The following is a 14,667-nucleotide window of genomic DNA, read 5'->3' as shown; positions in this document are numbered from 1 at the left end:
CCATCGTGGCCGTGCACGGCGGCGCCGCGCTCGTGCTCACGCCCAAGGTGCGCGCGACCGGAGGGGCGGAGCCAGTCGTGGTGGGCGGGGCGTAGGGTGGTTGGGTGGGGCCTAGGAAGGCGGGGACAGTCCTGGAGGTCAGCATCCAGGTTTGGTGGTGGGAGCTGTGGGACAGAGATGGGGCTAATTTGGAGGGATGGGTTCTGCAAGGTGAGCAGGGCCTTCCAAAGGAGTCACCTAGAAGAAGGGTCAGAAAGGACAGTCAACAATGATCAGGTCATGTGGAGGACATGGGCCCAGTCACTGCAGGAGAGCAACTAGCCAGCGAGAAGCAGGGACTAAGAATGAAAGGAGGGGGGAGATCTGGGATGAGCCAGGGGTGGAGTCAGTGGAAGGGAATGGGGTTCAGAAAGGGGTAAAAGATAGTGAGGAGGAGGAGCCAAGAAGAGGGAAGAAGAGAGAAGGGCAACATGGACAGGGTCTTGGGAGGAGAAAGGCCAGATGAACTGAGACTAGAAGTCTGTGAAGGAGGACAGAGCCATCCAGCGAATGGAGGAGTCTGAGAAAGGAAGTGGTCGTTAGAGGTAGGCTGACGAAGAGTAGAACCAGACCTCAAGGAAGTGAGTGTTGGGGAGGATCAGTCAGGGAGAACGCAGGGCCTAAGCTCTTTGTAAAAGGGCAGGTTCTAGACTGGAAGAAGGTTCTGGAAGTTGGGTTTGAGAAGGCTCAGACCAGGCGAGGTGTGGAAAATAGGAATCCAGAGGTTGGACCTTGGAGAATGAAGGCCTTGCATAGAGGTGGGTACAGCCAGTGAAGGGTCAAGGGCAGAGCCCGCAGGGGAAGGGAGAGGAGAGGAGAGGCCTCCCTCTCTCCAGAGTAGCACAGGAGTGGCCATTTGTAGTGGACTTCTGGTAGCAAAGAAGAAAAATGGACCAAGAATGGTCTGTGAACTGAAAAGGCGGAGCCCAACAAGGGGTGGGGCATTTAAGGGTGATGGAGCCACCTGAGTGTATGGAACCTAAATTGGCCAATTCCCAGAGGTGAGAGCATTTGGCTTTGTGACTGGATCTCTATTGCATTCTGGGACTCATTCTCCTGTCCAGAGCTTTCTGGGAAGGACCTCTGTCCAACTTTCTTGTTCTCCTTGGCATGATGGTTTCCAGAGATTTCCAGACCTTTTTTTTTTTTTTCCTGGCTGCCATCTTTGTGAAATACCCAGAGTGGTGGTCCCTGGTTCCTCCATTGCTGCTACGTGTGGCCCACTCTGTTTCACTGTCTGTTGGGCACTGTGGCCAGCTCAGTGCACATCTATTGCCTTCAGGGGCATGTTTCCTCATTGTCTCTGGACAGAAGAAAGAATGGTCATCACAGTGCCATCCATACCCTAGTGAATGCTGGGAACATGGTTTCCTTGCCATATGCCACCTACTGATAGATGGGCCGCTCCACCCTGACTTCTTAGGTGCCCATCACATGCTGAGAGACCTCAGCTCCTCAGGACAGCTGCCCTGTCCTCTCCACTCATAACCACAGGCACACGCCTCAGGAGAAAGTCCACTTGCCATTCTCATTGCATTATAAGGTTCATTGAGAGCTGATTCTATGCCAGGGCCATTTTAGGTTATGGAGAATAAAATTGGAGGGGGGGGGGCAGGTCCCTGCCTTATGGAGCTTGGATTCTTATGAAGGAAACAAACAAAACCAACCACAATAGTAAAATCTGTCCTGGAGGAGACTAACAGGATGTTGAAATGACTGAGGCTGGCAGTCTGGAAGGGCCTTGCTAAGGAGGTGACATCTGAGCTGGACCTGAGGGATGAGGAGGAGTGGGCTGAGGAGGGGTGGGCTGAGGAGGTGGGGAAAGTGACCCTGGGAGGAAAAACAGCTGGAGCAAAGTTCTTGAATTCAAAAGAAGCTTGGTGTGTTTGAGGAAGAGCAATGAGGGAGTGTGGCTGGAGCCAATTGGAGGATTAGGAGGCAAGGAGATGAGGTCAGAGAGGCAATAAGGGTCAGTTCATGCAGGGCCTTGTGGGCCACAGAAAGGACTTTGGCTTTGATTCTAAAGAAGAATCATTGGAAGGTTTTCAACAGAGAAGGGATGTGATCCAATTAATATTTTGAAATGATAACTCTGGCTGCTGTTTGGAGAATGAACTGGAAGATGCAAGAATGGAACAGAGATGGGCTCGAAAGCTATAGATGTCTAGGCAAGAGAGAAAGTAATGTCAATGAGGATTGTGACGGTGGCAGCAGTGAGGAGTAGACAACTGGGCTTATGGTGTGGACACAGAGCCAAGGAGACTGGGAGATGGCCTGGATATGGGCATGAGGAAGAGGCAGTGGAAAGGTGGCTCACGTTTGGGCCTGAGCATTAGGGTGAGAAAGGAAGACAGGAAGCAGGTCGGGGGAGATGGGTTCAGGGGTCAAGAATTATGTGTTTGACATGATGATTTTAAGAAACTCTTGGAAATCCAAGGGAAGAAATTGACCAGAAAGGAGGATAGGTTGCCTGGAGCTCATGGGAGCCATTGAGACAGGACATGAGCCATTGGCATCTCCAGCCATACCCAGTAGAACTTTCTACACTGGTGGAGATGGTCTATATCTGATGTGTCCAATAGGCTAGCCATAGGCCATGTGTGGCTATTGAGCACTTGACATGTGGTTAGTGCAAGTAGAGAACTAAATTTTAAGTTTTATTTAATTTTAATTAACTTAAATTTGAATAGCAAAACATTGTGGGAGGTAGTGTTTAAACCCATGGATCTGAACCAAGCACAGTGACACACACCTATAATCTCAGCAAGTTAGGAGGCCGAGACAAGAGAATTGCAAATTCAAGACCAGCCTGGGCAATTTAAGGAGACCCTGTCTCAATTTTTAAAAAATAAGTAAATAAATTAAAAGGGCTGGGAATGTAACTTATTGGTAAAGTACCCAGTACTGAAAAAATAAAATAAATAAAAACATGGGTCTGAATGACCTAGCTAGCAAGCAAGGACAGAGAAAAGTATACCACGGGGGTACACCTATGTTTAGAATTCTGGCTGAGGAAAAGGCGCCAGTAGAGACAAAGAAGGAGGGGGCAGAGAAGTAGGAGGAAAACTCAAAACAGGAAAGTCTACTCCATTGGGGAAATACAGTATCTTTACCACCTTCACTGCATGCTGGGAGATGTAGTCTCCCTCATTGCATACAGGAAAACAATCTTTCCCAGTGGATGTTGGGAGTTGTAGTTCCCCAGTGGATGGTAGGTGTAATAATAACAGTGATGTTAGTTGCTGAAAGAGATAAACCCTCAGATCTCAATGGCTCAAGGAAATAGGTTGCTTCTCATTCATATAAAATGCAAACACGTGGTCCTCACTGGGGCCACAGGATCGCTTCTTCTTGTGGCTCTGTAATTCCTGAGGACTTCAGATTTCTCTTCTGGGGCCTCTTCATCCACCCTCAAATAGGGAGGAAAGTGAGGGTCTCGGGACAGAGTTTTTAAGGGTATGCTCAGAACTCAATCATATAGTTAAATCTAACCTGGTACTAGCATTTGTCCCAGGAAGAAAAGTAAAGGATTTTGGTGAACAGCTGGTCAGTCTGCCATATTGAGAGCTATGACCCACCGCTGGCGGGAACTGTGATCTGCTTGTCTGTTGCTGGGAGATGAGGTCCCCACATCAGGAGGCCTGACATCCTTCCCATGCCCCACAGGAGAAGGGCTCCACCTTCCTTCAGCTGGGCTCCTCCACAGAGCAGCAGCTTCAGGTCATCTTTGAGGTGCTGGAGGAGTACGACTGGACATCTTTTGTAGCGGTGACCACGCGTGCCCCCGGCCACCGGGCCTTCCTGTCCTACATCGAGGTGCTGACTGATGGCAGCCTGGTGGGCTGGGAGCATCGTGGGGCCCTGACACTGGACCCTGGGGCAGGCGAGGCTGTCCTGGGCGCCCAGCTCCGCAGTGTCAGTGCACAGATCCGCCTGCTCTTCTGTGCCCGTGAGGAGGCTGAACCTGTGTTCCGGGCAGCCGAGGAGGCTGGCCTCACTGGACCTGGCTATGTCTGGTTCATGGTGGGACCCCAGCTGGCTGGAGGTGGGGGCTCTGGAGCCCCTGGGGAGCCTCTTCTTCTGCCAGGAGGTGCCCCGCTTCCCGCGGGGCTCTTTGCAGTGCGCTCAGCTGGCTGGCGTGATGACTTAGCCAGGCGTGTGGCAGCTGGTGTGGCTGTAGTGGCCAGAGGTGCCCAGGCCCTGCTGCGTGACTACGGTTTCCTGCCTGAGCTTGGCCACGACTGCCGCGCCCAGAACCGCACCCACCGCGGGGAGAGTCTGCATAGGTGAGTGGGGCTGGGATGGAAGGCCTGTGGGGAAGCTTCCCGCAGCCTGACTACCTGTGGTGCTCACTAGCGGAGTGGCCTCCATGCAACCATGTGCCCTCTCTCAGACTCGGTGCCCTTTTCTATAAAATGGGTGTAACTGGGTCTCTTTTCTAAAATTAAATCAGGTAATTTGGAAATCACCTGATATACAGTGAGTGTATTACTATATTTTATGACTCTAAATGCCTAATTTTTCCCATTTTAATGTCTTTCAAATCAAGATATGTTTTATAATTGGTGGCTTATCATGGTTTAATTGGTGTTGTTTTCTTTGTGGTAGGTATAAAATAGTAGTACATTTTATAATTGATAGCCTCTTAGATAGAATTAAATATCCTAGTTAGACTAGGAACTGAGCTCCAAACAAAAACGCCCAACCACCTCAAGGCCCATACAAGGAAGAAGTTTGTTCCTTTGTCAAGTCACAACCCAGAGATAAGCAGTCCAGTTATTAGTAGGCTGCTGCTCCACGTGGTCATTCAGGGACTCAGGGTCCACCCTCCTTGCTGCTCTGGAATCTCCAAATAGTGCAAGCCAGATGGTGGGCATGAGTGCCAGGTGGAGCTCCCCAGAAGAGGGATGGAGCAAGGAGAGAGCAAACCATTTCCTTCCAAGTGAGGGGAAAGGAACAGGTCTCACATCCTGTTGTGAGAAGGTAGTCACATGGTCAGGACTGAGTTACCAGTTGTTTACAGCAAGGTCCATTCTGATAGGCTAGACATCCATTCTGATTGGTTAGTGCCTGTACTAACTCTTCTGTTTTGAATGTCATCTCTGCACATGGCCTAAGTTAGCTGCAAAGAAGGCTGAGCAATGTGGACTTTAGCTGGACGGCCATATGCCCATCTTACAGGTTATTGTTTCAGAAGAGGAGAACTGAGTTTGGTGGAAAACAGCATCTCCATCATGGGAAGAGTTGGGAGTGGGGAAACTGATATGTTAGGTGACAGAACAGTGAAGGAGAGGCCACTGATCTTTAAATGAGCTGAGTTTGGGAGGAGGTGGTGGGTGTGAAAGAAGACCTAAGGGAGGAGAATTGAGAAGAGGTGAGTTGGGAATCCGGATCCTGGAACAAGAGGGTGAGAAAAGCATCCCTTGTTCATAAATACTGAGCACCTGCTAGGAACTAGGGCTCATGCTGGGCACTGGGAACACAGAAATGAAAAAGACCATGGACTTCTTCAAAGAACGCAGGGTCTGGAAGGGGTGGCAGACAGGGATGGGAATAATGACAGCACAGCATGATGCTTGCAGTAATGGAGGTAGCACTGGCCTTGCGGGAGCATGGGGGAGGAGAGCTGCCTAAGCCAGGACATTTTTGGTCGCAAGAAGCAGAGTCTCGTTTAAGTTTCCTTAGGGAAAAGGGGGTTTATTGGAAAGATAAACATGCATAGAAACACAGACATCAGGAATCGAGGCCAAGCCTGGGGCCAGCTATTCTTTCATCTCTTTCTGCTTCTTTGCTCCTGCCTCTCTTTTTCTTTCAGGCTTGTCTCTCCCAGAGGCTGTTGTGTTTTACCCAGCACTTACTTCTCTCTCTCTCTCTATCTCTCTCTCTCTCTCTCTCTGTCTCTCTCTCTCTACCCCCCCCCCATTTTTTTTTTGTTCTGGAGATTGAACTCAAGGGCTGTCTATCTCTGAGATACATCCCCCCAGTCCTTTATATTTGGGGGACTTAGGGACTTGCTTGCCATCTTCCTGCCTCAGCCTCCTGATTTGTATGCACCACCATACCTGGCCTTTACCCAGAATTCTTCTCCCTCATAATTTTAGCCCTTTCTGGCCACCACCCAAACTTCCACATCCATAGTGAAATGTCATTGCAAGAGAGAAAATTAATTGCCCCCAGAGAACCTTCTAAACACAAATCTGGGGTCAGTCTCTGGAGTCAGGGTTGTTTCCAGGAGGAGGGGACACCTAACTGAGACCCAAAGGATGAACTGTTCATCCATCCATCCAATCATTCATTGAAAAGCTCTTTACTGAGAATCGACTATGTGCCAAACACCGTTTAAGCACGAAAGAATAGCGTGGTATAAACTGTTGTCTCTGCTATTACCAAGACAAGCAGTGAACAAACAACAAAAGAAAATATCAGCAGATGATAATTTCTGAGATGAAAATAAATCAGAGGAAAATGACAAGAACAGCCTAGGGAGCTAGGCTAAGTGGGGTGGTCAGGAAAGCCCTGAGTAAGTAAAATTTAGAGATTTTAAAAAATGGATAAAAACCCAAGCACTGGAAGATCTCAGTGAAGAGAGAGGGAAGAGCAGATGCAAAGGACCTGGGGTTGGAACTGTTTGGGAGTTTAAAACACCAGTGTAGCTGGAGCACAGTGCACCAGAGGGAGAAATGGATGAACAGAGATGGACAGACACAGGGGCCCAACTCATGCAGATGCCTTTAGGCTGGGGGAGGAGTTTGGGCTCCATTCTAACGGTGATCAGGGAGTTCACCAGACATGGAGTATTCCAGAGGGAAGAAATAGCATGTTCAAAGGTCTGGAAGGAGAGCAACATGGGCAGATTGGTGATGCCACACTAGTTCAGAGCAGTTGCAGCAGCAGGATTAGGGGCTGGGAGTGATGAGGCTGGAGATGTAGATGGGGCCAAGTCCTTGCCTTGGATGCCAGATTGGGAGGAGTCTGTTTCAAAGTTCTGCAGCCATGGGCAAGCCATGAGTAGGGGAGGGTGGACTCAGTTTTGGGTATATAAAGACCCCTTGGGGCCAGGTGAGATACAGACTAGAGGAGAGATCAGAGGCTGGAGGTCAGGCAGGATAGGGGGTAAGGATCCAGGAGGGTTGTGGGGGATGGAGGAGGGGATGGCTCAGGAAGGATAGGGCTTGGGAACAATGGCCTGGATGAAGGGACTGAGGGGGCAGCCCCTGTGATGAGAGTCTCTCCCAGTGACTGGATGGGTGATGGGAGAGGCCATCAGAGTTCAGTGAAGATAACTAGGGTCCAAAGACTTCCCAGCAGAAGGGACACTTGAGCTGTCTTTGTGACATGTCAGAGTTGGTTCAGGTGAGAAGGTGGTGGAAGGGTTTTCCAGACAGAGAACAGACCTGCAAATCCTAGAGAGCAAACCAGCCTGATGCAGTGGCACACGCCTGGAATCTCAAGTGACCCAGAAGGCAGAGGTAGGAAGATGGCAAGTTTGAGTCAAGAGGGTTATGGGGCTGCAGTTCAGGGGTGGAGTGCCCTGGTTCAATGCCTAGTACCAAGACCAAAACAAAAAGGAAATCGTTTGACATGTTCCAGAGACACTTTGCGTCCAGCGTTGATAGAGTGAAAAAGGGGTTTTGAGCTAGAAGCTATCGGAGATGGGGCTTCAGAGGCAGGTGGGACCACCAAATTGAGGGTCTGGGACCCTGTTCTGAGGGCATCATCAGTCCAAGGAGAGGGTGTGATTTCAAGATTTTGGAGGTGAAGGAGGAGAGATTTCAATCACCGGCTGGGACTGGTGGGTAGGAGGCTTGGCCCAATCCTGGTGCCCTTCCTCCTGGGCAGGTACTTCATGAACATTACCTGGGATAACCGGGATTACTCCTTCAATGAGGATGGCTTCCTGGTGAACCCCTCCCTGGTGGTCATCTCTCTCACCAGAGACAGGACTTGGGAGGTGGTAAGTTGCATCCCAGAACTCAGGAGTGGGAGAAGTCCTGGAATCCTGGGTCCTGGCAGAGGGAGGTCCAAGGTCCTGGACTCTGAGGATTCAGGAGCTGGGGCCCAGCTTGCTGGGTCTGAGGAAGGAGGGCTTGGCCTAGACCCCTGGGTCTCAGGGAGGAAGACTGGGGCCTGGACCCTTGGTCTTAGGAGGGTTAGGGTCTGGATCTCTGGGTATGAGAGAGGAGGGCTGGGGCCTGGACAGGGAGAAAGGGGCTACCCTGTCCTGGAGGGAGATGGGGCTTACACTCTTAGACCTGAGAGAGGAAAAGCAGGGAGGCCAAGACATCCTGAAAAGTCACCCCAAGTAGTCTGACCATCCTTCTCTTTGACCCAGGTGGGCAGCTGGGAGCAGCAGACTCTCCGTCTCAAGTACCCGCTCTGGTCCCGCTATGGCCGCTTCCTGCAGCCAGTGGATGACACACAGCACCTCACGGTGGCTACACTGGAGGAGAGACCCTTTGTCATTGTGGAGCCTGCTGACCCCATCAGCGGCACTTGCATCAGAGACTCTGTCCCCTGCAGAAGCCAGCTCAACCGAACCCACAGGTGACATCCCGCGATCCAGGAGTTCCAGCTTGGCAAGTCTCCTCCCTCCAAGCCCAGCAGTCAGTCCCCGCTCCCAGCCCACAGAGCTCTCCAGCTTGGTACTTGAGCAAGCTGACAGGCTTCTTCAAGCCTCAGTGACCCCAGAAGGCGCCAGCCATAGTTTTAGCTGCTGCCTGTCCCTTTCTTCATACTCTCACCTAATGGGAGGGCCTAAGGGTGTGGAGTCCCCAACCTCCCAAGCCTGGTTGCTTCCCGCAGTCCTCCACCGGACGCCCCCCGCCCGGAAAAGCGATGCTGCAAGGGCTTCTGCATCGACATTTTGAAGAGGCTGGCGCACACCATAGGCTTCAGCTACGACCTCTACCTGGTCACTAACGGCAAGCACGGGAAGAAGATCGACGGCGTCTGGAACGGCATGATAGGGGAGGTGAGGGGACGGGGCGGGGCCAAGAGGCGGAACTCATATGGGGCGTGGCCTAAAGGAGGCGTGATCAGGCTCGGAAGGCGGGGCCTGGAGCTGGACCAAGAGTGGCCGCGCCTTCATGGGGGGGCGAGGTCAGGAAGCTCGGGGTCGGGGCCATGAGGAGATAGCGCGGGGACTGTCTGGGTCGGGGTCCGACTTTTGGAGCTGGAGGAGGCGGGGTAGGAGGGTGGAACCCCTAGGAGAGGGGGGCGGGGCCGGGAGGATGGAATCCAAAGCCTGAAGAGACTTGGGGGCGGTGGGCCAGGGTGGGGGCTAGCTCTTCCTTCCTGTTCCCTTTCTCCTCCACTTTTGCCTGCCACACTCTGAGTCCTTTCTCAGCCTCCTCGCCATCCCTCCAGTCTCCCGGGGCCGTCTTTGTTTGCCTCGTCCCTAGTCCCTATCCGCCTGAGCGGGCTTAGCTTGCCCACCCCTCGCCCGCCCTAGGTGTTCTACCAGCGCGCGGACATGGCCATCGGTTCCCTCACCATCAACGAGGAGCGCTCCGAAATCGTGGACTTCTCCGTCCCCTTCGTGGAGACGGGCATCAGCGTCATGGTGGCACGAAGCAATGGCACTGTGTCCCCCTCTGCCTTCCTAGGTGAGCTGGGTCCCCGGGATAGAGAGCCAGACCTAGGCAAGGCTGGAGCCCTGGGGTCAAGAAACCTGGGTTCCTATCCTGGGACCACCTGTACTGTCTGTGTGACCCTGGTGAAGTGGCAGTCACTTCTGAGCCTCAGTTCCCTATCTGTAAAATGGGAGAAAGAATTTCCCCTATCAGGCTATTGCCAGGAAGCTAGAGTCGAGCTCAGGAGCCTTTCCTTATAGTGGCCCTTCCTTATAGTGGCCCTTCCAAGGCTGGGAGCCCAGTTTTGTTTTTTGAGACCAGGTCTAGGTTGCCAAGGCTTTCCTCCAACCCTCCATCCTCCTGCCCCAGCCTTCCCAGTATGCTCAGCTCCCAGTTGTGTATTCAGAGTTGTATTCTTTTTTCTTTAAGAGAGACCTCCAAATTGTATATGCTTCAGGCCCCACAAAACCTGAGAATGGCACGGGTTCTTTTAGTCCCTCCTACTCAGAAGGTTGAGGTGGGAGGGTCACTTGAGCCCAACAGTTCAAGACCAGCCTGGGTAAAATAGGGACACTCTGTGTCAAAAAAAAAAAGAAAAGAAAAGAAAAGAAAAACATTATAGTTTTTCCAGGTATGCAGATGTGAGATGAAGAGGAAAGATTAGCTCCAGATACCTGTCAGTGTTATGGAGCACCTATATGTGCCAGGCCCTGGGCTTGATGGAAACGCAAGTCCCGGCCTGCCAGAGATCTGAGCCTCATGGGGAGACAAAATAAACTTCTAGGGATGCACAGACAAGAGCACTTCATGTGGTGGTAGATACCATGAAAAATGAAGCCAGGGTGAAGGAGGTGGGAGGAGCTGAGCCTGTGCTGGTGTGGGTGCAGAGGAGAGGCCAGGCCTGCAGGCAGCTGGCCAGGTGGGGGAAGAGCAGGGGCAGAGGTCGGGGTATATTTGTGAACCTGCCAGAGGCCTGTGTGACTGGAGGGGCTGCGAGGGTGGGTGAGGTGGAAGGAGAGGGCTGATGGGGAGGGGGGCGAATCTCTCAGAGCCCTGGGCGCTATGGTAGGAGATGCAGGTTTCATGTACAGCAGAGGCGAGACTTCTCCTCCAGAAGGGAGCCCCCGGGGCTCTGCGGAAGCTAGAGGCTGGCAAGGAGGCTGCTGCAAAAGTTCATCCAGAGAAAGGATGGAGGTGTGCAGCGGGGAGGTGGCAGGGGTGGGATAAGGGGACAGATTCAAGCTGTGGTTAGGAAGCTGCCTCCAGCTGGGCTGGTGGCTTTGTGGTAGACCAGGTAGAAATTCCATTTCCTGAGCTGGAGAAGACACAAGTGTACACAGGCCTCTGATTTATTTTCTGTGTATTTTCCACACCAGAGTGTCCACAGTGTCCTCCTCGCACCAGGGTCTCTGCAGGGCACACGGGGAGCACTGCGTGGGGCCCCTGCCTTCAAGCGGTACATAGCAGGGGAGTGACAAGGTCTCCTCCAGCTACCCAGCAGAGGCAACAGGCATGTCCCCAGATGCTGCAGTGACAGTCCAGGGTAGTGACCTTGCTGCAACAGGGACAGTCCTGGCAGCTCTACTCCGTTGGCCCTGAGAGGTGCACTTGATACTCATTGGCTCACTGTCAGTGAGCACCGGAGGCAACAGTTACGGAATGTAAGGAGGGGACACGTGAATGGGAGGCCAGCTGGTGGATAGGTCAGGTGGCACCTCTGGTAGGGAGCTGAGGAGACAAGGCAGAGAGGCTGTGACTTGATGGGGCGGTGCCGTGAGCACCAGCTGGTCAAAGAAGGGTAACTGAGAGACCAGGCCAAAGAGGAGGGTGGGACAAGGCTGAGCCACAGGACAGTGTCCTGGGAGTGCTGTGGAGCTATGGGAGGTGACGAACAAGAGAGGGACAGGGTCATCTCTGGCCACGTTGGGGGTGGGCTGGAGCCAGACAGCCGGTGTCAGGAGGCCAGGGAGACGATGCCGGGGAGGAGAGGAGGCCTGAGTTGTGTTGGCATGAGAAGGGAGAGGACAGGAGTGACATCGGGGCAGGAGCAGGAGCAGGCTGTGCTTCAGGCTGTGGCAGGAGGAGGAGAGGGAAGGAGGGAGGGCAGGCCATGGCAAAGGGGGACTGTTTGGTGTGGGACTCCCCAAATGGAAGCCTGGAGCTGGCCTGGGCATAGCGTGGGACATGATAAATGGCCTAGAGGGTGAGTGGAGGCGGGTCTGGACTCAGGCAGCATCTAGGAGGGGTTGTGATGGCTGTTTGAGGGGCGCCGCACCTCCAGGGCTCAGTGTGAGCAGTGCACCTCGCCTGAGGAACAGAATGGAAGGGAACAGAATGGGAAGAGGTGAGATCCAGGCTGCAATTGTGCACATGTCTGTGGTCCCCACAGTCCTTTGCCTGGCAGAGCCATGACCACACCTCCCTTGTCTCCAGAGCCCTACAGCCCCGCTGTGTGGGTGATGATGTTCGTCATGTGCCTCACTGTGGTCGCTGTCACCGTTTTCATCTTTGAGTACCTCAGTCCCGTAGGCTACAACCGCAGCCTGGCCACGGGCAAGCGTGAGTCCCCTCCCTCTGTTACCCTACCTGCCTTGACTGCACGCAGTTAAGTTTCCCAGCAGCCCATGGGGTGGAACAGGGTCTCTGGGGGGCATGCCCAAGGCCCTGGGGGCTTGTAGGTTTTTTTATGCTCCCTCATCGAGCAGAAGGGACTTGGGGTCCATGATCCTGTCCTGGTGCCCTGCAGGCCCTGGTGGTTCAACCTTCACCATTGGGAAATCCATCTGGCTGCTCTGGGCCCTGGTGTTCAATAACTCGGTGCCCGTGGAGAACCCCCGGGGAACCACCAGCAAAATCATGGTGCTGGTGTGGGCCTTCTTCGCCGTCATCTTCCTCGCCAGCTACACAGCCAACCTGGCCGCCTTCATGATCCAGGAGGAATACGTGGACACTGTGTCTGGACTCAGTGACCGCAAGGTGTGTGGGCGCAGAAGGGAGCCTTTGGGTTGGAGGGCAGAGTTGGCACAGCAGTGAGGAGTCCCAGGGAAATCTCTTCCCAAGGAGAATTTCAGAATGGCAGAAAGGGATGTTTCGGAAGGAGAAAGGACATGTCTATTCAATGGACTATTTAAGTCTTCCTGGGGAGGAGGGTGTCTGTCCCCCAGTGTTCTAGGGGCAGCAGCACCAAATGGAATTTTCCAGAGCAGAGCATCTCTCAGACTATAGTGAAGGACTAGGTTTTGAAACTTCTAATCCATCGGAGGCAATGCTTTTGTAAAATACAATAGCAACGGATTACTAGGAAAGTAAAATAAAATTTAAAACCCAGACATTCTAGCTAGGCACAGTGGCGCTCGGGAGGCTGAGGCCAGAGGATAGACAATTCAAAGCCAGCCTCAGCAACTTAGCAAGGCCCTAAGCAACTCAGTGAGACCCTGTCTCTAAATAAAATATAAAAAAGGGCTGGGGACATGGCTCAAGGGTTAAGCGCCCCTAGGTTCAAATCCCTGGTACCAAAAATAAATAAATAAATAAAATGAAAATAAATAAAACCAAGACATTCTAAAGTTAGCCCCAGATTTTTATGTATTAGACTCAATAGACAAAAATTATTTTGTCAATTCACTCCAAATGCCCTCTTGATGCTGCTCTTACCTCATTGCAGCTGCAGTGTGACCGGGGACAGGCAGTCTGCAGGGCACACTTTAAGGCCAAGGTGGTTAACCGGTGTCATGACCTATTAGAAGGTTGATAAATCAACTCTAAGCATTTTCCCCCAGTGGAATGGACTAGAATAGCATAGGAGAATGTGTTGACTCTACCTTATGTCGCAAAGGGGAATATGGTTTTATGAAACTTTTAGTCATAAACACACCTGCCATTGAGCCAGCCCACACCCATCTGGCTACATCTGTTGTTAAAACAGTGAAAAATTTCTGAATAGATTGGTAAATAGCAACTGACCTCAGCCCCAGCACTGGGCCCACCCCTGATCCAGCAAGTTAAGGGTTAATGCCTGGCACATCAGGGACCTCTGGAAGCTTCTAGCTTCTCAAACTCTGTGGCCAGTGGCCTCAGTTTACCTGTCTGCAGCCATGCGTGCTGGGCAGGAGTGAGACCGTGTTACCTACTGTGGTGAGCAAATCTGAAAAACGCTTCTGAGACTGGGTATTTGCCAATTGGCAGGTGTCCCCCAGAATGGGGCACTTGGGTTGGGGATGTCCCTGGGTAGGGGGCATCCTAATAACTCTGCATCCTGCCCCAGTTCCAGCGGCCACAGGAGCAGTACCCACCCTTGAAATTTGGGACCGTGCCCAACGGGTCCACGGAGAAGAATATCCGCAGCAACTATCCCGACATGCACAGCTACATGGTGCGCTACAACCAGCCCCGCGTGGAAGAAGCGCTCACGCAGCTCAAGGCAGGGTCAGCTCAGAGTGGGGCTGGGGCAGGGAGCGGGGCTGGGAATGCTCAGAGATGCCTGGGGTCGGGGCTCACTCATCAGTCAGACTGGGGTGGGTCAACTTGGAGGGCGGAGGACTTGGAGGGCTCCCATGGACTCCCTCTTCTAGGAGGGTTCCTGGGATGTTTTCAGAAATGCAGTATTATGGATTCTAGGACCCAACTCCTGGGACTCAAATCTTGGCTCTACCCTTTCTTTGACTCTGTGATCTTGGGCAACTTACTCAACCTCTCTGAATTCTGTTTCCTCCTCTGTAAAATACAGATAACAAGAGCATCCCCATTATGACGACCATTAGGTCATTGTAAGTTAGTTAATCCATGCAGAACCCTGTCCCGCATCCTGTAGGTGTTTGCTGATACCATCATTGTTATCATCATCATTAGATCTGAACAACAGAAGCAATACTTGGGTTGTTATTTTTAATCATCTTTACATCAGTTTCCCACATGATACAGTTAAATTCAGTCCCTGAAGTACAGCCCACAAGCACAACAAAGCTGAGTGCCGGCCAGGTGTGACGTCACTCATCCAGTCCCAGCTCCTTGGGAGGACGCCAGAGGAATGCAGGTTCCAGGCCAGCCTGGGCGACTT

General features: G+C 52.4%; 1 protein-coding gene across 1 annotated transcript in view; it reads left to right on the top strand.

The window, feature by feature from the left end:
- The window catches only part of Grin2d (glutamate ionotropic receptor NMDA type subunit 2D), a 30,036-nt gene continuing 15,369 nt past the window's right edge, over positions 1-14,667 (top strand). Inside the window, exons 1-9 of the mRNA XM_015496976.2 lie at positions 1-47; positions 3,706-4,325; positions 7,879-7,993; positions 8,372-8,583; positions 8,842-9,010; positions 9,491-9,644; positions 12,045-12,170; positions 12,358-12,587; positions 13,876-14,036. Coding sequence (XP_015352462.2) covers positions 4,060-4,325; positions 7,879-7,993; positions 8,372-8,583; positions 8,842-9,010; positions 9,491-9,644; positions 12,045-12,170; positions 12,358-12,587; positions 13,876-14,036 — 1,433 coding nt within the window. The 5' untranslated portion in view covers positions 1-47; positions 3,706-4,059. The remainder of the gene's footprint in view (positions 48-3,705; positions 4,326-7,878; positions 7,994-8,371; positions 8,584-8,841; positions 9,011-9,490; positions 9,645-12,044; positions 12,171-12,357; positions 12,588-13,875; positions 14,037-14,667) is intronic.

This window comes from Marmota marmota, unplaced genomic scaffold (assembly GCF_001458135.2).
Source record: "Marmota marmota marmota unplaced genomic scaffold, marMar, whole genome shotgun sequence".
In the NCBI taxonomy this organism is placed as follows: Eukaryota; Metazoa; Chordata; class Mammalia; order Rodentia; family Sciuridae; genus Marmota; species Marmota marmota.
This window is presented reverse-complemented; position numbering and strand designations above follow the sequence as displayed.